This window comes from Heliangelus exortis, chromosome 1, assembly GCF_036169615.1.
Source record: "Heliangelus exortis chromosome 1, bHelExo1.hap1, whole genome shotgun sequence".
In the NCBI taxonomy this organism is placed as follows: Eukaryota; Metazoa; Chordata; class Aves; order Apodiformes; family Trochilidae; genus Heliangelus; species Heliangelus exortis.
The window spans coordinates 115,901,888-115,929,142 of record NC_092422.1 but is presented as its reverse complement, the minus strand read 5'-3'; the positions used below and the strand labels follow the sequence as shown (position 1 = coordinate 115,929,142).

At 43.8% G+C, this 27,255-nt stretch overlaps 1 protein-coding gene across 1 annotated transcript in view; it reads left to right on the top strand.

Annotated features, from left to right (window-relative positions):
* The window catches only part of ARHGAP31 (Rho GTPase activating protein 31), a 62,252-nt gene that overhangs the window by 15,013 nt on the left and 19,984 nt on the right, over nucleotides 1-27,255 (top strand). The window contains exons 2-3 of the mRNA XM_071760144.1: nucleotides 21,965-22,067; nucleotides 22,558-22,702. Coding sequence (XP_071616245.1) covers nucleotides 21,965-22,067; nucleotides 22,558-22,702 — 248 coding nt within the window. The remainder of the gene's footprint in view (nucleotides 1-21,964; nucleotides 22,068-22,557; nucleotides 22,703-27,255) is intronic.

The window sequence follows — 27,255 nt, the reverse complement described above, 5'->3', positions numbered from 1 at the left end:
ATTTCTGGCTTCTTGCAGCCCTTGAAAAAAAACTTGGGTTCTGAAAGTGCAAGGAGTTTAGTTACTGCACTGGCAATGTTGCATTTTTTCATCAGCTAACTACATTTTTTCATTCTCCCTTTGGTGCTTAACTGATATTTAAATGAGCTCCAGTCTCTGAACAGTTCCAGAGTCTATGGGCATGAGCAAGATCAGCTTTGTCTCGCTTGGATTAAGTTGCAATACTTAACGTTTAAATGTGCTCAGCTTAATTGGCTGCTGAGGGCTTGCAGTGCTTCAGCTCCTTTGCTTTGGAAGCTTGTGATGTGAATCAAAACTTCTCTAATTTTACAGTCTCAAATGAATTCCCACTTTTCGATCAAGCAATTTGTCCTCCTTTGGGATAGACCTGTACAAGGAGATGAAGTAAGCCTTGCATTTTTTGCCTCTGGAGCCCTTCAGCCATGTACTAGCCCCAGGATACAGGTCTTCTGTGTGTGGCTTGGCTTTGTTGGCTGCAGAGAACTGCAAAGGCAAGGAGATGATTGACTTATTCAGTGGTACTGTAGCTATCAAAATGTAAGGAAGTTTGATTAAGTATGATCTCAACACCCTTTTCCTGAAACGCCCCTTCTTGTGTTTGCAATGTGTTTGTTAGTGTCTCAAAGCCCTTAGTACAGCAAGATCCAGGAATCGAAAAGACAAAAGAAACACAGCCCAGAAACCCAGCTCCTTGGCATTTGCCTTGGAAGAAATGTGGTGCTTTAAAAGATTTTTTTGTTGTTGTTGTTTCCTCTTTTCTTGCTTCCCCCAGTCTTTCTTATTCCCAGCAACGACTGTATTTACTTATTTGCCTCTTCCCAAACCACTGGACAGACAGGGGCTTCATCAGGGAGTGGTTTAGCCGGAGAGGGGAAAACAATGGGGCTTTAATCAGGGCGCCTCCAGCAGCCGCTGCTGGCCAGAGGTTTCTCTGAATTCCCAACATGGAACAGTTGCCTCTTTCATGAAGTGCCTGTGGGATGAGCACAGGGTTGCTACACCCAAAGGATTTTTAAGCAGCAGTGGCTCTCTGAAAGGAAATGCTGCCAAGGACACTGCCTGCAACACCCCAAGCTACTGGGGTGTCCAGCATGAGAGCCTTTTTCTTCCAGGCCTGTGCTGTGTTTGCTTTCCACATGCAATCTTGGAAAAGCTCAAGTCTGGAAAGTGTTTAGGAAACTAACTTTTCTCTTAAAGCAAGAAAAAAAAAAAAAAAAAAAAAAGGAGGGAAAAAAAAAAAAGGAAAAGAAAATGTCAGGGGTAACAAAATAGTTTCCAGTGACTTTATGCAGTGTGGCCAAAGTGTTTGTAATAATTTCCTTTATATTCCTTTTATGTAGAGAGAATGAAATATGAAATCATGAAGCAGGAAGCAGTCATCCTGCCAGCCAGTGACATGTGCAGTGAGATCAGAGCAGAGTGAGAAAGACACAAAACAGCAGGAGATTTGCAAAAACCTTTTTTAGTCCTCTCTTTTTCTTCCTCTTTTTGTTTCGTGTACACATCCATGTAGTACTAATATTTCTTAACCAAAAGAGGCTGTGGGAACCTCCTGCTGTTCCTTGTCTCTCCAATGGCAGCCCTGAACCTTCCTGTCTTGATGTGTCTCATCTGTCTGTGTTTCCTGATGGATTTTGCAGTCCCCAGATGCTTGGATACCTGATTCAAGTCAAAGGAGACTGTGTAACATTAAGTATTTTTAAATACCCAGCTATATAATTGCTTTATTTAGCTTTGCAACATTCTGAACTCGTATAAGGCAATAATAAAAACCACTGCTATTTTCTTTCAAAAGACTTTGCTGCTGCTACTTCTAAATTTGTGAGTGCAATGGCTTTTGCTTTCACGCTAGCAAGATTATAGCATTCCTGTTTACTGAATTCATATTTTTCCAATTCTCTTTTTCAAACCCTGTGTAAAGATTCCTGTCAGGAGTGCCCAGGCTGTTCTTTAAAAGAGTACTGAGGTTACTCAAGCGCTACCAAATCAAAGTTAAAAAGTTTTCTCAACAAAGCTTGAAATCAGAAGAAGATCTTCTGCCTTTTGTCTACCAGGGTTTGCAAGTTGACAAAGGTGACTTCAGTTGCACCTGAGTTTTTCACTGCTCAAGAGCCTGCTTGGATTACACTCTGGAGAGCTGGCACTGGGCTCCACTGTCCCCTGCCCAAAATGGGAGATCAAGATGCCTGTCTGGAGCCCAGCTCATTTTGAACTGGTTCTTCTCACATTGCTTTGATCAGGGTTGAATTTGAAGTACAGGTGCCTGAGGTAAATTTGCCTGAAATCCAGAGTGTTCAGCTGCAGGGTCTTTATCTGAGCCTGTCACTCGCTTGGCTCCAAGGGAAGGGAGAGTGAGTGCTCCAGGCCAGGACTCTACAGATGCAAAAAATTAGAGGCTTTAAAACGTCACTAGCTGAGCACATAATGGATATTCTTTGGATTTTATGATTAGTTGTTGTGTTTTGTTGGCCAATGCTGTTTTCCTGATGCAATTTATAAAGGAGTCTGAGGTCATGGCCAGGCAAGACAGATTCAAAAGCAGATTCCCTGAGAACATCACTATCTTTTTCAACGCTTCCTTTGTTTCTTCTGAGCACAACAAGCTTGCTGATACACAGAATCACAGAATGTTAGGGGTTGCAAGGAATCTCAGGAGATTGTCTAGTCCATCCTCCCTGATGGAGTAGGTTCACCTAGAGCAGGTTGCAGAGGAAGGTGTCCAGGTGGGTTTTTAATATCTCCAGAGATGGAGACTCCACTACCTCTCTGTGCAGGCTGTTATGATGTTCTGCTGACCTCATAGTAAAGGTGTTCCTCCTCATGTTTGGATGGAACATCGTATGTTCAAGCTTGTGCCCGTTACCTCTTTTTCTGGTGCTGTTCACCACTGTAAAAAAGACTGTCCCCCATCCTCCTGACACCCACTCACCCATTCCTTAAATATTTATAAATGCTGCTAAGATCCCCTGTCAGTCTTCTCTCCTCCAGACTAAGAAGACTCAAGTCCTTCAGCCTTTCCTCGTAAGATAAATGTCCTAGTCCACTAATCATCTTTGTAGCCCTTTGTTTTACCCTCTCCAGCAGTTCCCTGATACACCTGAGTGTGATTGCCACCCACTCTGACATCTCCCCTACCAGTCTGAGTCCAACAAGACATAATCTACCCAAATATCTGTTTGCACACTGCAAAACCAAAGGGACAGTTATGAGCTGAGCTGTGCTGCTAAATCATGCTGTTACACTCAACATTTCCTATCAAGGATAGTGGATGACGTGTGGAATTCATACAACTGACTCCCATCTCTTCCCATCCTAAAACCTGGGAAGGCCCAAATGCTGCATGGATGTCTGTGTACAAAGGTGTCTGTTGCACTTGAAGTGAAACCAGTATCTAAGTCTAGATGGGACCATCTGTGCCAAGGGGATGAGAGCATTGGTCTATACTCCATGACAACTGTGTCTGAATTTCGTATATTCATATTGATACATTTCCCTGCAACCCCTTTCCCACTCATTCAGGGGGACACAACTGACCTGACTGGCTATCCCCTGCCCAGCTGTCCTCTGGTATATGAAGCTATGGAGCAGAAAGAATGGGCAGGACTGTGTGGCAAAATTGGATGGTGCAGGGCTGTACAAGCCAAAGCATTCATTTAGGAACATGCTCCTTGGCTCAACATAGCATGACAGACCTTCCCAAGCATATGGCTTTTGGTACCCCATATATCCTTTGAAGTGCTCCAACACATGCACTCATGGTGGGACAAAAGAAGTGGAAAGGATTCACAACCTGGCAGAGAAAGGGAGTGTCTTCATTTTGCTCCTGAGGCTCTGAAAACAACTTGCAGCATTCTGACACCTTACCTTCATTTCAGCATACTGCCTTTTGCCATTGAGCTCCCCGAGAAGAACAGGCTGTGTGGCATTGAGCCAACTTCTGACCAGTATAAATCTGGGATGCTGCAGCCAACTGGTGTGGAAGTACTTAAATCTGCATATACAGCAAATGTTCCCAGCCATAAAGGGGCTTATACTTTAGGCTGTTGAAACAGAAGAACAAAGCAATGTCTGTGTGACTTGGGCACTTGTGAATCTACCTTGTGGCAAAGTGCATCTTCCCTGTGACACCTACACGTTTCCCTCTTCTGACCAGGGTGAGCCAAGAATTAGCTCCAGAAAAGTCTGCGGAATGCATCAGGATACAACTGGTATCAAAGATTGAAAAAAGAACAAAATTTTAGATGGATTTGTCAACAGCATTTCTGTAATTGATTTCAGTTGGCACTGAAGATGGTGGTAGTGTCGACTCCAAGAGAAGTAAATTGTGTTGGCCTAAATCTCTGCTGGGATGGACTGCTGAGATAGTATTGGTGAGATGTGATATGTACGTATCAGAGATGCACTCAAATTGAAAGCTTTGATGACAGTGCTTGGATGGGACATTCTGGAGACCTGAAGACAAGGCATTGTCTATTTTGAGAGTGCTTGACCACAGAATGACCTTCCTCAAATGAAGCCAAGCTGCAGGCAAATGTGATCTTTTTTGAAACGTGATGCCCTCTTTGGCCGGGGGCCTTTTCTGCTGTAATTGCAGAAAATGAATTAGTAATGAACAGTGGGAAAAAGCCTTGTGGTAGGAAAACATGGATCGAAGCAGAGAGGTGCAGAGCAGAGAGCAGGAAGAGCCTCAGCTCATTCCTAAATGTGATCACATCCTTAATATAATGCCTACCAGGGAAGTCCAGTAGAGAAGCACTACTCAGGCTCTTCAGGCTGAAGCCAAGCACATGGTTAGAGAACACTTGAGAAGCCAACATTGATATTTTGCAGCACATGACAGGCAAAGCGGAGAGCAGCACAAACATCCTGGAAGCCCTGAGGATCCTTCTTGGTAGAAACCCTTCAGGTGGGCAGCAGAGTGATTCTAAGGCAACCTTTACCAGCCAGTGAAGGCTAAAAGTGGTCCCTGTGATGGGGCAGAGAAATATGGCCTGTGGTTTGTAGTTCACTCATAGCTTATCTTTTTTATCCATCACTCCTGTGAACTGCTCTGTGATGCTGTGACAACAGGCAGACACATTTTGTGGATACTTCCTAGAGGCCAGGCAAAGCCTGCTGGGCTCTGCACAGAGTTTGCCACAACCTTGCAGGGAACAACATGAGTCAGGATGGGTGGCAGGGCTGTCAGTCCCTACCCTGCAGTGCTGTCAGTCCTGACCAAGGAATGGCCAGTAGCCAGGGAAGTCTGAGGTCACCCCTGGGGCATCTGGAGAGGCGATAGGAGGTGTCCTGTCAGGTAGGAAATGCTGATGTCCACACTCCCCTGTCCCTCCTGGGCTTGAGAGAAACCATTTCCACCTGGAAGTCAACAGAGAGCTAGGGCAACCATGAGGGCTCTGAGCTCTGACAGCCCTGCAGTCTGTATGCTCAGGAGGCAGCAGTAACACGTGTTTTTAGCCTTCCTCCAGACAAAGCAGCGTATGTCTGAAGGGGTGGATATCCATCTTAATATCTGAGGAGAGCCCTAAGTTCCCAGCGTGGTTTCCTCTCCTCCTGGCAGGGTTGGCAGCTGCTGGTTTGGAACAAACAGCCTGCGTGTCCCTGTGAGATCCGGGGCAGCTGGAGGTGGATTTGTTTTCTGTTGATTTCATGGCAGTGTTGCTGCTTCAGGCCACTGCCTTGGTGTGAGGAACAACAACATCCTAGAGGAGGCACCCAGTGAATTGCTGACTGCTCCGTGGCTGCTCGGTCTGCGTGCCCAGCGTGAGAAGCGGTCAGACCACCCTGGTGGCATCAACAAAGCCATCGTGTTTGCTGATATTTCAAGGGAACAAAAGCTGGGAACTAGAGCTAGGAACAAAAGTCTTTGATCCAGTCTAAAGCTGCAGTTGGGAGATACAGGCCTGAATTGTAAATACCAGATCTAGGTGCCTTTTTTGCTGGAAAGTGATTTTAAACCTCAGTTCAGGTACCAAAGGTGGGGCTTGAATTTGGTCCCCATGGGAAGAAAACTGTGCTGAAATCTGAGTGCCCTGTGGAATAAAAACTGAAGGTAAAGAAAAGAAATCTGTGGACAGTTGAGGAGGTGAAAGAAGTCGTGAGACAAGGAATTCAAGAAGTTTGGTGTAACCGACTGGTGAACAAACAGGACATCTTTTCCAATTAATTCAGGCCTCCCACATCCCACCCCCCCAACATCCCTTCCCTGAAATGATCAGCAATAATGCAATTTCTCCCCAGATGGCCTCTGGGTAGCTTCTTGCCATTATTGTGGTATTTGGTAATGAGAGAACCATTCAAGAGGAAAAAAAAGAAAATAATTAGAAGTGAGACCAAGCAACAAAATGTGAATCCAGTTCCAGACATTCATAGGCACAGGGGTACTGAAGTCTGGTCTTTTGGTACAAGGCTAATTTTTAGAACTACGAAATCAAAAGGTTGCTCCAACAGTCTTATCAGCACGTCCAGACCTCCAGCACCTCTTGATCTTTAAGTCCATGTCTCCAGATTTTGGCTTAAAGTTTGAGTAGGAAGGGACTTTCTGGTTTGGTGGATGCCTAGGAAGAACTGAGCCTCTCTCACAAAAACACATCTATGTAAGGTTTTCAACTGGACTTTCTGTGTCAGCAATGCTGATAAGCCCATTGCAATCTCTGTGCTTTACCAACTTCTGAACTTTTGAAGGTAAATTTCCATTTACCAGGAGTTCAGACACAAGAAACTGTCCATGTGGTTTAGTTTCAGAACACGAATCAAATCTGTGGCCCCTAACATGAGCCCTTCCACTAACTCATTGCATGACCTCAGGCTGCCAACTAATTTCTGTTTCTCATTTTTTGCACCTATGGGATGAAAAAAATACTTATCCTCTGCTAATTCATGACTCTTTGCCAAGAGGTCAGATTTTTGCTGATGGAAGCAAAGCACATTCTGTGAGACTGTGCTGGGGTTTTATCCTCACAATGGGGGATGTGAGATACAAACAAGATTTAAAATGAGAGTTTTTTGTATCCTGAGGGTTGAAAAGCAAGCCCTAGGACCCTGGCCTCCTCTTTCTCTCATTCATTGAAAAGAAATACATGTGATATTCAGGGCTTCAGCTTGCAATGAGCAATGGACAGAGAGGAGCAAACACTAGCCAATCTCTAGAAAAAAATGAGTAGAAACCTCCTGGATAATTCTACAAAACCTGATACTACACTGAAAATAATGATATGGATGTGAATATTTTTCACTGTCTAAACCCAAAATATTCGAGTGCTTCTTTGGCTGAAACATCGAACTGAATCCCAGCTTTTTGGTGCAACATTCTGATTCTCTGCAATGCATGCTTTCCTGTTGGAAATTCATTTGAACGGGTGACTTTCAAGTAGCCTTTCTTCCCACATGCTTTAGTATCCAATTTTAACTCCAGCTGCTGGTTGTGGTTGTCCCTTGCTGTAGTGAGTGCTGGCACTACGTGCATTCCTGTATAGTCAGCACAGCAAGCTTGTCCTGGGGATCTCACTCTGGCTTAAAAGGCATCGCCTGATAACAACATGGGAAGGCTGGCAGGATTGTTTTGTCTTTGTCACAGCAGCCTGTGCAGAACCATTCCCTACAGAGTCATCTCCTGCCTAATTTAAAATACCCAGGCAGTGTGGCTCCCACCCCTCCTTTGGTAAGGCAATTCTACAATGTTACGCTATGTCTCACTCTTAGGAGGTTTTTAATACCACTCAGCCTGAATTTTCCTTTTTTAAACTTCATTCAGGCACTCCTAGTGACAACCCCTTGATCATATAGAACAGGCCCTTTCCCTCAGTGGTATCTGTGCCCTGTGCAGGCTGCTGTTGTACACATTTGCTTCTCTCCTGGTAATTTGGGCCAGCTGTGCCTATTTATCACTGCTGCTTTCTTCTTCCTTGCAAGTCGGTCCCTGTAGAACATTAGAGTTTCTGCTCCTTTTCTCTTCCTCCTCCCCATATGCAGCACAGTATCCTGTTTTCCTTGTAACTGTAGTCATGCTACAGGGCTAAAACATTCAAGGATTTTTCCATTAATAATGCCCACGCCCTTTTCCTGGTCAGTGCCTTGCTTAAGAGAGATTGAGGTAATTCATTCATAGGCAGCAACCAGGAGTGAAAGAGAGGGAAAGAGTGACAGGAAAATGTGAGCTCAGTGGAGCCTCTTTCTCTTGCACACTCCTTCATCAAAACGAGGTTTTGCTGCCAGAGCTGCTTTGTAAATGGGGTCCCATCCCCCAGAGTGCTCACAGGTTTTATCTGGCACTGCCAGCTCCTAGGCACCTTTCAAAAAAGCAACTTTCAGACAGGGACCACGTAGGTTGGAGCTCCTGAAAAAGCACAGGGAGGTCTCCTCTCCCAGTCCCCTATCCTGCCCTCCTACAGTATAGTGGGATGAATTGAGAAGAATGTGTCCAAAAGATCAAGGGAGATTCTTTTCCCACTCTACTCTGCCCTAGCAAGACTGCATCTGAGGTATTGCATCCAGTTTTGGGACTGGCAGTCCAAGAGGGACAGGGATATTCTAGAGAGAGTGCAATAGTGGGCAACAAGGATGATTATAAGGGACTAGAACATCTGTCTTATGAGGAAAGGCTGAGAGACCTGGGGCTGTTTAGTCTGGAGAAGAAAAGACGGAAATGGGATCTTATTGATGTTTACAAATATCTGAAGGGTGGGTGTCAAGAAGAAAGGGACAATCTCTTTTCAGTGGTGCCCTGTGACAGAACGAGGGGCAATAGACACAAAGTGGAACACAGGAAATTCCACCTCAACATGAGCAAAAACTGCTTTACTGTAACAGTGATAGAGCACTGGAAGAGGCTTTCCAGAGAGGTTGTGAGGACTCCTTCTATAGACACTTGCAAGACCCATATGGACACTTTCCTGTGTGACCTGTCCTAGGTGATCCTGTTTTTGGCAGGGGAATTGAACTAGATGATTTCTAACCCCTAAGAACATTCTATGTGATTCTGTGATTCTATGTGAGCAGCAGCACAGCTCCAGATGATTTTAGCTGTGCAGGGCACATCTTCTGTGGCCAGGAATGCTTGCTTAAATATCAGCACTGTGAATTTCAGCAGTCCTGGTCAACTTCTGCTATGAGGACATAGCTGGGCTTTTTCCCTTTGCATCGCAGACCCACACCAGCCATCCAGATTTTGCAATTGCACCTTGAGTAAGAATTTCTTCTAGTGAGGAAAGCTAAACCCCAGTTCACTCTCTTGCAACTCCATGGGCTCTGCCAGACTTGGGGCCACATCTGCCGCTGGCTACAGTTGCATAAATACGGAGTAATTTTGCCAGCTTCTGTGGCAATTTACACCCAGAGATTGGAAGTGTAACCCTTTGCTTAGTTCATACAGCGACACAGGAAGGTGACCAGGATATAGTAGGAAAAGAAGCAGAAAAAAATCACTTTAGAGTAATATATATTTTTTTAAATGTATGTGACACTCATCCCAAAGGACCAATGAGACTCTAAGGTGTCCCATTTTGGTTATTACCAGGGGATCTAATAACCTGTTTGATTACTGCTAGGGAGTCCTTCGTAAACCCCTTTCCCACCCCACCCATTTTGGCCATAGTTTTAACTAGGTGTGGAAAATGTTGAGGGGCTCTATTTCCCCAGTCATTCCCTAGGCAGAGAAAAGCTGCTTGCAGGGAAATGTCCTAAGGCAACCCAGGTCTTCATCCTTTGCAGGAGGAGATGAGAGGCAGGTGGCTGAAATGTCGTGTAAGGCAGGCAATGCCACTGCCCTAGCTGGCTGTGCTCCTTGTCCACTGCCCCATCCTGTGTCCCTACCACAGTGGAACCTGTAGTCACACGTTCCTGGGCTGTTTCCCACACTGTGCAGGCAACTGATAAATACCTGGTGGCATCAGGGAAAAGCCCACCAGCTTCTTTAATGGGCAAAATACAACCCTTAAATGCCCTGGACTGTGGGGAGATCCGAGATGGTGTCTGGTTAATTTTTCTTTTCTTTGCTGGGGCAGTGGCTCTTGCAGTGGCAGTCTGGGGAGCTGAAATGCTTCAGCATGGCCTAAGCCTTTCTGCATTTGCAGTCTAATTTCTTCACTGTTGATGAAACAGTTCTGGCAGCAGTAGCAACTCCTTCATTAGAAAGAATAAAAATGAAGGCAACGGTCTTGTGTGAAGGTCTTGGCATCTCCCACAGCTTATGACAGCGCTGCTAGAGCACGGGGACCGTGGCTGTAGCTTTGCTTTTGTGAGCTTACATTCCTTAGCAGTGGGAAATCGGCAGCTGTAATTAGTCTCTGATGTTCTCTGCTAATAAGTGATTTCTCTGGTACTTGCAAATACAGGCATCCCTGACACATACCTCTATTGTTTTGACCCCTTATCTCTTCTCTACCTTCCTCATAGAGAGGGGCCCCAGATGTTCTTCAACACCCCTAGGAAAAAAAGGAAAACATCCACCCCTGCTTCTCCCCATTATATCCCTGTCTCCACCACTTTTTTTTTTTTTTTTTTTTTTTTTCTTTTTTTTTCCCTCCCCCGCCAGCAGCTATGTAGGAAAATGGCTCCTGGTAGTCCTCATGGAAAAGGACACACAGACATATGCCGGCAGGAAGCCCGTTTCCATTTGCTTTGGGAGGATGAGGGGCCTGACATCAACAGGAAGCGCTGTGCCGCAGAGCTGCTCCTGCCTCCAAGCCAGGGGGGCCTTGGAAACAATGTCAGCTCACGGTGTAGGAAACACACGCACGCTGGTGTTTGCAGTGCAGAGGAAATGATAAGCAGTACCTGGCCTGACTTGGAGTAGAGATAGCGCTGAGAAGGGGAAAAAAAAAAAAAAAAAATGAAGGGGGGGGGGGGGGGAGGGGAGAAAAAAGGTTGTTTTTCTTCACACTGGTTCGGAGGCTGTCCTTTATCAAATGGAAAACAAAATAAAGAGCAAAATATGGAATGTGTCAGGAATCTGTTGGGGGGCTTGGAAACTGAGAGTGCAGTTGGGAAGTGGCTGGATTTACTACTTTAGGAACAGCTGGGTATTGCTTTTTTTTTTTCCATTGTTAGCACTGGGAATGACCCTCAGTTTGATAACCCCTGGCATGCATATTTATTGAGAGATGAAGTGAGGGGGAGGCTTGTATTCCATGTGGAACTAGGGGAATTTTCTGTGAGGGGGAAAAATCATGGAGACAACTGCTCCCACTGGGAAGACAAGGGAGTACAAAGAAGAGTAACCTATAGAAAGATATCTGTCCTGACTTGTCCCTACTAGGCGAGAAGATAAAGGTCTCTTAGGGGAACAAGAAGACACAATCATGTTGTAATATTTTTCTCAGCTTTGTTTCTTTTCCCCTCTTATTAGGGTCTGTAAAAGCCATATTGCACCTCTTCCTTTCACCACTGACCTGATAGCAGTAGTGTCTGTGTGTGACACCCTGACCCCTCTGGCAGGCAGTGGCAGAGGAGCAGTCCCTGCAGGTTAGCCCTGGAGAAACCGTGCCATATGCTCTGGGTACATCTCAGCAGTTATGTGATGTTATCCTGGGGTGGAGGTGGACACAAACAGCATGGCAGGAAATAGTTTCTTCTAAACTAGCCCAACCCAGCATTAGCCTCTGGAAGGCTGGGAAGCTGTGTGACACCACCTGCAAATGCTGTTCTGCCTCCTCTGCTGTCCTTGATGATTCTCACAGGCCTGGGAGAGTAAGCAAGTTGCCCTCTTGCAACATATGTGAAGTGATGATCTGCCACAAGGCTGGCAGATGGAGCAGTGCTGTATTCCCTGCTGTTTCTGAAAGAAGCCCTGGAGGTGCAGCACCATGTCCAGATGTTTGTGTCAGGCTGTTCATCAGCTGCTTTTAGAGCTCTTTACTCTCCCTGGTGTATGGAAAGAAAAATATGATCCCTGTGATCAAGGCTGTAAGGTATGCTTTAGAGGGCTGCAGCATCTAAAGATGAAGAGGTGTAGCCAAAATGACCCGTACCCCATGGGCTACCTTTCTTGACTAAGCTACTGAATTAAACCTATCTACTGAGACTGGTAGTCCAAGGTTCTGGACTTGTTGATGGAATCGACTTCCAAACCAACAGCTTTCCTTAGCTGAGAGCAACTATTTCACCCAGAAAGGCCTTACGCACAGTAGCAACATATAGGGCAATGCACTTGCTAGATGCACTTTGCCTGGGACAGGAGAACACGGAAAATATCAGTGATAATGACTTATTCCTTGGCTAGGTAGGTAAGCTTCAACAAGCAAGAGCATAGCTTGTAGTGATGTATCTCCCAGACCTGTGACATCAGCTCAGAAAGACTTTTGCAACTTTTAACTCAGTACATACCACCTTCAGAATTTAGGCATTGATTGACACCTTATTTTAAAAGGCTATTTCTCTAAGAAGGTTTTTCTGGTAATGCTCATGAAATTGCCCATGCATGCATATCTACATGCACAAATAAATATATTTGTATATGTAAAAATACATGCATATATGTGTGCACACACACATATACGTTGATACAGACATAGATATACATTTACTTATGTATAGAAGCATACATATAGAAGCATATAGTGTGACCAGGTCCTGCTTCTGGCAGAATTTTCTCTGTGCTGCTCTGACACAGAAATGGAGCCCACAAGCTGTGGTGATCCTGTGCTCTGGGCATTGCTTGGGATGGGTAGAACAGCACCTCATTTCACCAGACAAACATCAGCAATCCCAGTCACCCACAGCTTAATCTGCTTCAAATAAAGACTGACTTGTTTTCAGCCTTCTCTGAGCAGGCCTGGGAGGAGCATTTCTAGGTGGCCTTCCACTGCCAGCAGTAGTTTTAACTCTCTACTCTGTGTTGAACCTCACACAGTCACTTTATGCTCCTGTAAAGCTGGTCAGAATGCTTCTATCTCCCTTACACCTTATTTACTAGCATTTGCATGCCATGGTAAGAGGTAAGAGAGAGTAGAACAAACAGCTTTTTTTCTTTTTCTTTTTTTTTTTTTTTTTTTTTTTTTAATAATCCTTGTGGAAACGCTACTGAATTCAATGTGTTTTGGCTTTTTTTTTGTATGAATGTGGTTCTTTGGGTCAGGCCCAGACAGCCTTGCAATGAAAACATGCAGACTAAATATATGCTCAGCAACTGAGCAAAGATGGAATGGATTTTGTCCTGCTTGGCTTCAAGCTGTAATGACTGATTATTGCTAGTGCCTTTGCATGTTTGTTTTCAATCAAATTGACATCATAAAGCCTTATTTACTTTTTCTCAGAAGTCTGTTTTCATTTGCCTTTCACTTCTCATTTGCAGTCTTTACAGGTTTGTATTTAGGCTCCTCATCTGTCTGTGATACATAACGTTCCTCAGCAATATTCCCTGCTCTTTGCCTGTAGTTGTTGACTATCCATAAAACAGGCCATTTGGAATAACCCCTGGAAACTGCTATATCCACTCTTCACTAGGAGAGCCCTAGAGGCAAGATCAGTGAGAAGCCTGAGTTAAAGAACATTGCTGCATAAACTAGTGTCAGTCTGCATCAGTTCATCAGCATGACAGAAGGCAAAATAAAAAGATAAAAATATGTGCAGTGAGATGCAGCTGTGCAATTTTTTTAATTGCTTTGAACTGGAAAAGGTTAGATTTAGTTTAGGCATCAGAAAGAAAATCTTCACTGTGAGGGTGGTGAGACACTGGCACAGGTTGACAGAGAAGTTGTGGCTGCCCCCTCCCTAGAGGTGTTCAAGGCCAGGTTGGATGGGGCTGTGAGCACCTTGATCTAGTGGGAGGTGTCCCTGACCATGGCAGAGTATGTGGGACTACATAATCCTTTACAGTCCTTTCCAAGGTCCTTTCCAACCCAAACCATTCTGTAATTCTATTTTTCCTGAAGCCTCTCAAGACCATCTATTTGGGAGTTAATTGCTTTGCCACCAGAATGTCATCACTATGAAAGTGGACTCAGGATTTCTCTAACAGTGGGATGGCATGACAGAACAGCACAGAAACTGCAGACAAATCCTACACCCTGTAGAGATTGCTGTAGACTTCAGTGTATTCAGGTGGTGTTTGTGAAAGGTGCAGTACATTTCAAAAGTATTTACCTAGTAGCTGGCATTTTTTTCAGGTGCACATCAAGATCCAAGCACACAGGATTTCTTTCTAACAACCCCCAAAATATTCCTTATAAAGAGAAACCTGAAATCCCTATTGTCTGGCACACTAAAGTCTGTGTCAAAAAGGAATAAAGAACAAACTAATACCCAAAGTCAAGTAGTGAGTATATGTGGATCCCCTTGAATTATCTTTCTCCAGATTCTGACATCCTAAGTAAGAGTAAGTAAGAGTTGGGGTAAGAGTTCTCACATGTCAAGGGAGTTGTTGGTTTCTACACTCTTTTTACAGTCAAGAAATGGGTGTATATAGAATACAAATTACATATAGAGTAATTCTGGAACTGTAAGAAACTGAGCAAGCCTGCATCCCCTAGCAGGTCCAGGAAAAATATAGAGGCTGTGCAGTGTTTGTTTTCTCACTTTCTCCTGAAGCCTTTGTAAACAAAAACATGTAGGTCAAAATCTGTTGAGAGAAGGAAAAAAACCTTAGAAAGCCTATATATTTTCCTCACTTTGTTGCCAGAAGTTAAGTAGGTTAGTGTGGCTTACATTGGTGCTTGTGCTTAAGAGGAGTGTGGAGAAAAGAAGGAAAATACGCTACTGTGTGACACCTGGAGCCCATAAGCTTGTTCATGGATGAAAGACAGAGGAAATGCAAGAGATGCGAAATAGAGCCTATATCACTGGCTGTCCCTCCCAGCTCTCAACACTTACCTGCACTCTTCCTTTGCAGGCTCCTTCTTTTGGCTCTCTTGTGAGATGCAGCATCAGCATCTCCTGTATTCTGTCAGCTAACGCAGCCTTTGGATTTAGTAATGTTTTTAGTATGTGTCATCAAAAATGAAGCTGATGGCAGAATTCCTGTCTCACAGTGCTTATAGTATCTAAGCATTAACTGAGATGGATATCAATTCATTATGTGCAGCTTCAAATATATTATGATCCTTTTTATACTTATACCTGAGTCCCTTTCTGAGATGACATAAATTGTCCTGTTACTTCTAATGCCAGAATTAAGTGTCCTGAGTGCAGTGGTGAATGATATCCACCCTGATCTGCTATGGGTCAGAGTTGTGAGGATTCAAATGGCCATCTGAAGACATGTACAGCTAAGGCATGACCTGCCCTGCAGAACCTAAGCCACTGTTTTCTGAGGTGGCTGGACTACAGAGTCATAAAAATTAGGAGTGGAGATATCCTGTTCAGTTATCTGGTCTTTTTTTTTTTTTTTTTCCAGGAAACCCACAGCAGGATGTTTTCCTAACAAAACTGTTCTAGTACTTAGTACAGTCTCTTTTCAAAAGTGCCTGCATGACAGAATTTGCCAGCTATGTCAAGGTGCTAGTCACGTTTCAAAGGGGCATGGAGACTGCTGGGGTTGTCAGTCAGCATTGAACATCTGCTTGTGTGATGCTTTCTTAGGCTTTCTTTGATGCGTGTTGTCAATGAGCTGGCCAGGTGTGCCACAGGTTCTTTCATTTCTGCCTGGAACATCACAGTTGTCAGATCTGCTCTGAAAAATCAGGTGTTCCTACCTGTCTTATTTGGATATGTGAGATGTAAGCTGGGTATAATATCAATGGGGAAAAAAAATCTTGTTAGTGGTGCCATTGACTTCGTTCAAACTCACACTGGGCCTGCAGGCTGGGTTGAAATGCATTTGCTTGGAGTCAGTGTGCCACATCCAAAACAGTGCTCAGCTGTTCCACCTCCCTCTCAGGCCACAGAGGGTGATGGCTTGCAGCATCTGACAGATTCAGGATCTGTTTTTCTTATGTCTTTGCCCCCCAGAATCACAACTGCTTTCAGGATACTGCTTTCATGGTAGAGAATGGCACTGGTGTGCGAACCTTCATGACACTGCAGAGGCATTTCCTACAGAAGTAGAGGGGGGAAAAAATACCATAAAAATGAAGTGTGTGACTTACATGGTGATTCAGTTATGCTGTCCATGCAGACAGGATCACCTCAGTGCCAGCTACCCATCTCTTTTTTTATGCTTTGGATTTTTTTTGTTGTTTGCTTTTTGGTTTTTAGTTTGGTTTGGTTTTGGTGGGTTTTTTGGTTTTGGTTTTGTTGGGGTATTTTTTGGTTGTTTGTTTTGGTTTTATTATTTTTTGTTTAATTCTGTCTGTGTTAGCTAAGGGGGGAGAGGGAAGGAGAATTCTAACAAGATGATCTGTTTTTAGGCCTGGTTGGTGGTGTTTAGCTACCTCATGCTATTCAAACACAGGTGTGTGTATGCACATGGGGTGGAGGGGAGTGTGAGTGGGAACTGTGATAGCTCAGTACTCACAGCCAAACTAAACATTGGAATTTGATGTTAAGACAGTTTGTTTTATTTTGTTTCTTTTTTTTGTTTGGTTGGTTTTTTGGTTTTTTTGTTTGTTTGTTTTTTTGTTTTTGTTTTTGTTTGTTTGTTTTGTTTTGTGGGGTTTTTTTACCTTCTGTACAATGAACTCAGTGCTGGTGAAAAGTATGCATAGACACCCTGGACCCTGAAGCCTTTGGGCTGTCCTTGTTATGTCTGGGACAGGCAAACTCTCCCCATCTCCAGCTCTGCCAACACCCTTCATCCCTGAGCAGCAGAGATCTTCTGCAGTGATTTCAGATGTTGTGGTCCCTTCCACCTCTGGCCACCACTGGAAAGGACACAGTGGAAGATAAAGGAGATGATACCTGGAGGAAAGACAGGATTTATCCTTAGCTGACATGGATTAGGGCTTTGCTTTAGGAAGCAAACTGGTATCATGAGTGTCTTGCTGGAGCAAGCTGGTTTGGCAAGCTGAGGGGAGGAGAGCACAGTATGACCTCCTCCAGAGGTCAAGCTCGTGATTTAAAGAAGGAAGCATCAGAAAATGCAGAAAAATGTCACATCAGAGATACTGACTCAAGTAAGCTGCCATTTATACAATGCTGCTCCTTTCCTGTGATTAGGACGCCAAGTTAATGTATAAGTATGGCTAAAATGTGTGCTGTTCTGTTACTTTTCTTTGTACAAAATAACAGCTCTTGCTTAGTACAGACTGAAAAACCTACTTTTATGGAGGAAATATTTCCTTATTTAGTAATTTAGATTGAAACAAGACTCTATTTTGAACTTTATTGACATAGCATGATAGGAAGCATGCACTACTATTAAGGGCAATAGAAAAGAATTTTTAAAAATACTAATACGTAACAAAACCAAAATTGTGAAATAAAAAAACCCACTACTTTCTTATTTATTATGACAAACCATTCATTTTGGGGAGAAAGAAATACAAAACACACCCCAAACTATTTCCTCCAAGTCAAACATCAAAAAGTTGGTGTTTCAGGTGAAAAGAAAGGTCTGCATTTATTGTCATGTTTCTTGAACTAAAAAACCAAAACAAAACAGAACAGCAAACTAGTGAGGACACGAAACTTCTTCCATGTGGCATAAACCAAGCACTACGGAGGACCTTAGCAGCTTGGTCACTAATTTTAATCCTGGCAAAGAGCCCTCTGAGAGAACAACAGATGGATAAAGACACTGCTATTCAGTCCAGCTCCACAGAGTGTGCCCTGAATATATGACCCAGTCTGGGTTAGGTAGCTTTAAGGTCAGCCTGGCTGGGTAGCCAGTCAGTTGGGTAGCTGACTTAGCAGACTTCTCCCAAGGGGCCTTCTGTAGCCTTTTGCAAACCAAATGTTTCTTCTGGAAGGTGGCACTGGAGGCTACGGGGCACTGGTTACTTCTCCTCTTGGACCAGGGTTCTTCTTACTCTTTGCTGGCTCTGGTGAGAGAGCAGGAAGCCATCCTCCCACCCATCATTAGATGGAGTGACTCCTTCTCTAGAAGTGTTAGCTCCTACGAAGACTGCTTGGTGATTTGGTTGGGTGTATACTTAAAGATGTCCCTGGCTTTGATGCGAAATGCTCAATCCTGTGCTCAACCTTGTCAAGCAGTCAAAGAGTGAGCACCCTGCTTGCTGGTGGGGGGATTGTGTGGGTGGTAGCACCGTGGCTGGAGAGGAACAAGAGAAGGGAGAGAGATTCTTTACCTGGCAATGCTGGGCGGTGAGAGGCTCAGTGCACATTAGTGGCATTGGAAATCAGTGAGATTGGGGCTGATTCTGACCGAGCAGAAGCTGGGCACATGGATAAAGGAGGTGACATGAGCTATGGTCATGGAAAAGACCCTGGTGAAGGTGAATGCATACGCTGAGCTTGGAGATCATATCCAATTAGAGTAGAACGAGTTACTGCCACTGCCCTTCTGGTTTATTTTTGTCTAGGGGAAGAGAAGTATTGTCTTTTGTGTGCAGCATGTTTATAACTCAATTTCCTTTCTGACTGGTGCCTTGTTCCACACTCTCTTCTCCTCCTCCATCTGGTTTCTATTGTAGTTTTAAATGAGGACAGTTTGGCTGTCTGGCAGAACAAGCAGGGTCTGTGTGACACCAGCTGTCTCTTCCAACTTCTAAGCCTCCAGCACAGTTTTAATTATAGAAGTGTCAAGATTGGACACCCCCTCAGCCCCACCACCACCCCTTTTTCTGTGCTTGCACGCACATGCACAGCCCCAGCTACAAATCCCCATCCCTGTCCGATCTTCTTTTGGCAGAAACTCAGCTCTGTGGTTTACGTGTGCTCTGTAACACCGGTAGAGTCCTTCTGTAAAGCACATGCCAGAGTCTGTCCTTCCTCACGTTCAGGGTTGATCACAGCCTCTCTTTTAGTCCACCAGGAGCCACGTCTCAAACAATCAAACCACCTCAGAATCACCGGGCAGTGGGAGAGAGCTGCTCACTGCCATGCCAGCCTCACCTCCCCCAAAATGCCCAAAAGACTCAGCTTTGTAGGAGATCAGAACTGCTGATTTCAGAGCTGCAGGTTCTGCTCAAAGAAAACATTTATTGTGTTCCAGTTTCACACAAGCGCTGCATTTAGGGGCTTGCTTTGGGGGAAGCTGATGCAGGCCCTTCACCTCCAGGGAACTGAGGTCAAAGTCTGTAATTTCTGGTTGTAAGTGAAATGTGTCCTATGTGGTTTGCGTTGGTTATTTGTTTGCTTTTGGGGTTTTTTTTTGTTTTGTTTTTTTTTTTGCTTTTTTTTTTTTTTTCTGACATCACAAAACCAACACACATTTTGGTGTAACTGCCTGTTTCTCTTCATAAGAACTAAAGACTTGGTACTGCAGGAAATCATATACATGATGAGTGAAAGGCACTGGCCATATGTGAGAAGAGCTGGGAAATCCATGAAGAGTGCAGGGGTGGAGTAAGAGATACTGGCAGAGCTTGGTGCATGTTGTCTGTTTACAGTCTATAGGTTGTCTCTACTGTGAAGTCTTCACAAAAAAAAATTAATGTGATTTAATAGGTCTTCCTTTCAAGGGGTCAAATTAGTCACAACAAACATCAATGATGCATTTTAAGTTGGTGTGATTATTTTAGCACCCAGATTTTAATAAGTATCTAATAAAGGGTGTTGTGGGCATGGACTTGGATTCTTTTTTTGTGTCTGCTAGGCACCATCATATGAAGTTTGTCTATATGAAAGGCTGTTCAATTTTTAAACAGCCCTTGTCATGTGGCTGTCTTGATCAAATAGGTTTTCTGTTAAATTAAGTCTTCTTTTTCTAGGTAGCATGGAGTGCTTCACCCATTCTCATACCCAGCTAGATGTGAAATACACATGTATCAGCATAGCTTTCATTTTTTATTATTTACATTAGATTTATTCTCAGAGACCCCTATCAAAAATGAAATCTGCATATGCCATGTATGCATAGTTTTTTCCACAAAGACAGTATAGCCTGACTAGCCAGAAATTAAGAAAAGACCTGAAGTAATTTGACTTCTTTTTTTTTTTTTAAATTTCTAACATGCTCATCATCATATGATCTGAGTTGACTACTGTGGTTACAGATAATCAGGTCTTACTCACTCAGAGATAGGGAAGTCCTTTTTCTTGACTTGTCACTTGGGCTTTTCTTGGAAGGCTTTTAAGGAAATTTCATACTTCTCTTTTGCCCTGTCTCTTTCCACATCATCTAGTCCTCTTAGGAAATAGGTGCTGTAGGCACTGGAAGGAGTGTTTCCCATGTTCCTTCTGGAAGGTGGTGATGTGCCTTCTCCTCAGAAGTCCTTGAGGAGTGAATCCTGTGACACTGCGACTGCTGTGGATGAAGCTTTTGCTTCATGGACTTCACCTGATCTCTTTGTCAGTGACATGATTTCGCATGAACATTGTTGTAGGAGGCTAGAGCCCTGGCCAGAAGCTCTGCTGTTAGTCTTAGCCCAACATCTTGAGTGTCTTAAAAATCAGTCCAAGGCCTTAGAGTGACACATCATGACTAATGTATCTGCTCAAAATACAAAGTGATAACAAAATATAAACTGATTTTTTCCCTGTTCTTCAGACGAGGCTTCTTTAACTGAGCAGAATTAGTCTCTTGGGATCACTCAGGCTTCCAAGTAATCACAGTCACAGGGTATTTCTGCATTTGGGTTGCTCAAAAGAGAACAGAGGGGCACATAAAAAGGACCTCTTTACCTCCTTCAGTATGCATCAGGAGGCAGAAAGGCTCCTTGACTGGTTGGGCTCAGTAACAGTGTGTTGCTGAGGCAGGTAAAGAGCTTGAGAGCCCTCCTCACCAGAGCCTGTGCCCTGGGCTGCTAAGAGGTTCCACCACTGAGCTGTCTCTGGCCCCAGTGGCACCCATGAGAAACAGAATAATGTCTCAGCTCTTTTTTGTTCAGGCTATCCTAGGGGTGCTCTCTTTGGATTCCACCTGATGCAGCACATGTCAGTGCAGTCCTGAACTTCAAGCAGGACAATTCAGGGAAAGCCCAGCCAGAAGCATTATCTCTGTGGTTTTGCAAAGATGAAGCAATTGCTATGCCTGGCTTTCCAGTCAAATTTGTGGTTTAGTCTTCTTCTTCCACACAACTTCCCGAATACACAGTGCCGAAGAGTCAGAATTATAGCAGGGGACTTTAACTTCTGCATTTACTGACTTCAGTGCTTGTGGCTGTGGGAAGCACTGCATTAACTACACAGTAGTTTCTAGCACCTAATAAGGAAGGGCTCTCTTACTGTTATTGTTATAGCTGGGCTTGTTATAGTACTGGGGATGGGGAGGCTTGGCCTGACCAAGAGGATGGGTTTTTCCTATACCTATATAATGGGGAAAAAATAAACATAAGCTTTGGGTCCAGGTCTGGATGTAAATGTAGTGCCTCAGGCTTGGCTTTAAGGCTGGTTAAGTCTTCGGCTGGATATGCTGATGGAGTTCTTTTGAAGCCAATGTCAGATTTTGTCAGTGTGCAGATCTAGTCAATATTTGAACTTCATACCCCCTCTGAGGGAGTTTATGAGCACTAAACTGTGGGTATGTAGGCTTATATGGAAGTGTGAATGCCTCTCTGATTTTTATCCAAGCCAATCAGTCTTTTTGGCACAATTCAGCGAGGCTGGAGCTCTATCTTGGGGAGGGGGGAGGTTCCCAGGACTTCATGCTTTACCTCATGCTTTCAATTAGAATGAAATTGCTGCTTTTTCTGGAAAGAAATGAAAAAGGGAGAGGGAGAAAACCTTTCTACCTTTCTTCCTACAATGTTTCTGGGACTTCAGGATCAGTCATTGTCATATGTCAATGAACGTGGTATGTCACATCTGAAGCATATCCTCACTTTGCAAATTGGCTGTGGCCACTCCGTGGGGTTTCTTCTTTGTTTGCCCTGTATTTCTCCCATTGCTGTACCCTTGTCTACCTCTGCAGTTGTTTCATGAAACTGTGGTGACTTTCCCCCTCTGTGGTGACTTGTGGGAATTCCCAGAGTATACTCACTAGGCATCCTGCCTTGCTTTCTTCTCCTAGTCCCCTACGTGCTGAAGAGCTGTGCGGAGTTCATTGAGACTCACGGCATTGTGGATGGGATCTACCGCCTCTCGGGAGTGACATCCAACATCCAGAAGCTGAGGTAAGGGCAACCTGTCTGAGTGCCAGAGAGCTTGGTGACATGGCTTGGTATATTTCTGATGTTAGTCCCTCAGCCATAGACTGGGGCCAACAGATCTCCGTGCTGATGATGCAGGAGATAAGCTGCTAACAGAGAAATACAACATTTCAGGGATTAGACCATGACAAAGAAAAAGTTTTCTCCCTCTCCATGTACTAATGGTAAAGGCCTGGGGGGTCTCAACACAAGTGCTGAGTTGTTCTTTCTCACTTTAAGACAGAGCAATCTCTTTACATCAGTTTGGGGTCCACTCACAGGACTGTGGTAGGGAAGCCAGAGACCAGTTGAAACCTTGGGGCCTGATCCTGGAAGACAGTCTAGGCCAGGCTGCAGTGAAATCTTTGCTTTCCAGTTTGTTTTCTTCTCTAGTTGTAAAAGAATACTTAGGGAGGAGTATTGGGATGCAACAGCTCTTACTTGTCTACATTGTTATGTCTCCATATTGTTACAGACAAGAGTTTGTTTCTGACCAGTGCCCGGATCTGACACGCGAAGTTTACCTCCAGGACATCCACTGCGTGGGGTCACTCTGCAAGCTGTATTTCAGGGAACTGCCCAACCCTCTCCTCACTTATGAGCTCTACAAGAAATTCACGGTGAGACCCTTTGCTGTTCTAGCTCCCCACCAACAGCGTGGATGGGATACAGGTTCCCTCACAACAGATGTTTGGGATTCTCTCCAATGTCTGGGCTGCTGGTGCATGTATTGCTATAAGCTCTTCCCTTGTGCTGATTCTTTTCCCCTGTCTTTGTTTCTTTGCCTCATTTCAAGTTTATTTCTCTCAGTTTTTCTGTTGTTCCCTTTCCTTTGTCTTACTCATTTTTCCACAGTGTGGCTTCCCTGCTGTTACTCTTTCTCTCCACTGTGTATCTCTTCCCAGAATTACCAATTTTATTTCTTTTCCTCATTACTGTCAATCACCAAGAGTCTTCTGGGTCACCTGGGGCTTGTGATCATAATCACAAAGGTGTGGTTTCCTCTTCCCTATCCCTCCGACAGTCTCTGACACCTGTGTAAACTGATTGCTTAGTCCCTGTGTAAAGCACTGACTTTTCTGCATCTGTAGCATTTTTCACACAGTTTGTCAAAGCCCAAATGATGACACAAGTTATACCAGTTATGGCATATCAGGTCCCTCATGATCATGTCATAAATACAAATGGAAGAGGAAAGTGGCAGCTGGCCAAGAAGAAATCTCTAACCTTGTTTAAAAGGATTATAATTCAAGGAGTAGTAACTCAGTTCTAAAAAACAACCATAGATTATACATGGATGCAGTTGGAGCCTCGGAGCAGGCTGCAGGAGAGCAAAAAAATAAGACAACAAAGCCTGAATTTTTAAGAGGGTTGGCTAATTTTGATGACAGATAATATTTTATTAAAAGGTGGCACAGCAAGCGATGCTTTTTAAGATTTCCTGCTTCTTACCACTCTAAATCTACTTTCAGTTGTTTATGCCACCAATGAATTTAAATCCAGTCACTCAGGCTGAAGTTTTATGTGCCAGAGGTGCGAATTTTCAGCTAAAAGCACTCAGTAGCTTCTTAAAACAACTGGGGTGGGAGGATGGGAAAGACTGTTTCCTCAGGGTTGGAAACATCCGTCCTTTGTTAAGAATTTCTGTCATCCTACTCTTTCCCATTTGCAGGGAGGTGGAAGGGACAGATATTGCCAGAACTGTCAGGTGTTGCAGAAGAGAAGTTTTGCAAAATCCCATCAGAATGAAGCAGGGAGTGACAAGCAGCCTTAGCTTCAGGAGCTGAGGTCTGCATTGCCTCTGTCCTGGATCAGGCACTTCCAAGTGGCAATGCCAGGGCACCAGAAGCACTGGGAGAGGCCTTGCACAAGTTCTGTGCAAGAAGATGATGTTCTCCAAAGAATCCCTCTTGCCCTCTGTGGGAAGAGGCAGGCACAGCCATTCAAGGGGACTTGCTGCAGGGCAGTTCGATGGGGCCAGGCAAGCAGCAAGCTGCTGTGAGAAGTTTGGTATCTCTTAAAGACCACAACTGAGCTGGGAAACACAGGGTGGGAACTAGCTGGCTGTGCTGCCTGGAACGTACACAATTTTGTTAGGTATCTTGCTGTTTTGATGCCAAATTTTATGTAATATTGGCCTGTGTTTGAAGGTGTGATGTATAGTCACAACTTCAGTCAAAATTCTGAGCAGATCTGAAAAACTGACACATATGTAGGTCAGTAGAGGGATCCTGATGGTATAGGATGGAATTTCTAAACTAGGGACAGTCAAGATGGATTGGACCTTGAAAATACATGGTATTATTCCACCATTCACAGTAACAGATGAGTCTCATTCTTCTTGAAGCTATTTGGCTGTTGTCTTTCTGGCTATCAGTACTGATTTATAAAAGAAAAATGCTCTAAAGGAAACATGAAGATTTAGATGGAAACTTTTTAAGGAAGGAATGTCTGCTGAAAAGTGCAGTTTTGAGTTGATGACTTGCAGATTTTTGTTAGATACATTCAGTAAATATTTTTACTCAAAAACAACAGAGGAAACACTTCTGCATCTGTCTAAATGTTTCTTTTAGAAATCTTTCAATATTAAATCAACACATCTAACTTGTAAATGAAATGTATTTCAGAAAAGGGTTAAATAGCCCCAAATTTAAATGGTAGTTTTTTTTTTTTTTTTTTTTTTTTTGTTTTGTTTTTTTGAGTCTGTTGCTTTGGTCAACCTCGAACAATTGTCTTTTAAAAACTAGTGCCAGCTCCCTCAAATGTTATCATTTTGGATTGACCTAAAAGGGATTTTTTTTTTTTTTTAATCTCCGGTTTTTTAGTTTGTCTGTTTAGCCACGAAATCCATTATTCTCGTAAGTCTACTCAGTTGGGATTTATAATGGGTAACCCAGCTGACAGGAAGCACAGTCAGATACCAGGAGGAAAGAAAGAAAAAAGAGCAATTCCCTAAGGAGCAGAAAAACCACTGGGAGTGTGGTGTCTGGAGAGGGAAGGGTGGCAGCTGTGCCTTAGCAGAAGAGCTCTGGTAGGAGTAAGGGATGCATCCAAATCCCAGCCTGACTCAGCCAGAGCTGTCTCTGAGATGGGATAGGCTCCACTTTGAGTCACCAGAGTGATTCAGACATCTGTGGCTAAGGAAAGTTAAATTCTTAATGACTAGGGAGGGGTTGGCCTTCTGGGTTATTTACTGTCAAGTTCACAGATATAACATCCCAGTCATGACCTCACTGGCTATCAACCTTTGCAAAGCTATGCACTCTTATGCTCTTCACTTTGCTATTTTGTATTCTGGTGGCGGATCCTTGTTTCATGGGATAGATAACTTCAATTAGCTTGGTTTGTTCAAACCTGGGCTTAGAATGGCCAAGTACTCCCTTAGAGCAGATCAGCTGTAGGAGGCAAAGGCTGCTTTCTCTCTCAAGACTCTACTCCACCTGCTAACAAGGGTTTATGAACTGTGTACTCCCAGAATCACCATCGGAGTGAAAATGTCCCAGATTTTTATTTGCATTTTACATGCCTCCTGCTATACTCCCAGTGTTCTCTTCTCCCTGGTATGATGAAAATTTAAAACATATGAATTCAACTTTAACAGTCACGTAATAAATGGAGTTATTTGTTCTTCCTTGAATTCTCTATTCTTCTGCAGTAATCCTGAGTTTTGGGAAGGGTCTCAGATTTCAAAGGCACAACACATAGGGGTCAGAAATGTGACTTGGAGGTTTGAGTGGGTCATGACCTGAGAAAGCCTCGCTGTCTATTCATTTGGTGTCTAACCATTAGGTCTTTGAGAGCTGGAAGATAAAAATGTGAATGAAAATCAGCACTGGGGGAGAAAATACTGTGTACAATCTGACTGAAATGCAACATTTTGGATGCACCAGTTTTTGTATTTCTCTCCTTATCCATCTTTGGACAAGGCCATAAAACTGGAAAACTTGTATGAAGATCAAAGAGGTCTTAGGATTTCTGGGTTGATAGTAATAGGCAGCTTTTACCATTTATTTTTTTTTTTTTTTTTTTTTTTAGAAAAAGAGCTGTTGTTATTGGTAAAAATACAACAAGATGTTAACCTACCTTCAATTTGGGCAAAACAAATGCATCTGTATCCCCTATATACCCAACTAGTGAGCTCACTTGCTTTTGTTTGCCATCACACCAGTGAGTAAGCTCAAACTAGAGGCAATAAATCTCAATTAGGGGAATAAAACAAGGTTGATATTCATATCTGGCCTTGAAATTGGCAATGTTTTAGTTGCCAGTGGTTGAACATGAGAACTGGTCTGCTGGGAAAAGGACAGTGACCAGAACAGAGATGGCAGCATCAGCAGTGTGGATGCAGTAGTAATTGCAAGGACAAGAAGATAGTTCTCCAGTTGTGGCTGATAATTTCAGGTTCATTATGTTTAAGTGAGGGGTGGTTTGCTATGGTTTTCTTCCTTCCTTTCCTAGCAGTGCTGACATCTGTCTGTAGGCAAAGCTTCTGCTGGCAGCGTGGGTCCCAGCATCATTCTCTGAACTCGCTCCAAACTCCAGTGGCAGTAGGGTAGGTGGGAAGTTCCCAGACAGTCAGGCATTGTTTGAACTCACTGGTGGTTTGACCTCCCCTGGCACAAGTATTGAAAGGGAAAAAAGCTGAACAGATGAATACCAATGTAGTGAACTCCTCAGAATGCAGACAAAAACTTACCATGGCTCACTAAGCTCTTGGTCCATTGAGACTTACCCAGGACCAAGGTGTGTAGAATCATAGAATCATAGAATTGCTCAGGTTGGAAAAGAACTTCAATATCATTGAGTTCAACCTTGTCCTAACCCTATTAGCCTATTCCTGGTGACCCACCACTAAACCATGTCCCCAGGCACCACATTCAGGCAATTTTTAAACACATTCAGGGATGGAGATTCAACCACCTCCCTGGGGAGCCTGTTCCAATCCTTAACAACCCTTTCTATAAAGAAGTTTCTTCATGTATTCCACCTACATCTCCCCTGATGAAGCTTGAAGCTATTTCCCCTTCTCCTGCCACCAGTGAAAAGATACCAACCCCACTCTCCCTATAACCTCCTTTCAGGTATTTGTGAAGGGTGATAAGGTCTTCCCTCAGCCTCCGATTCCCCAGACTAAACAGCCCAAACACCCTCAGTTTCTCCTCACAAGGGATGG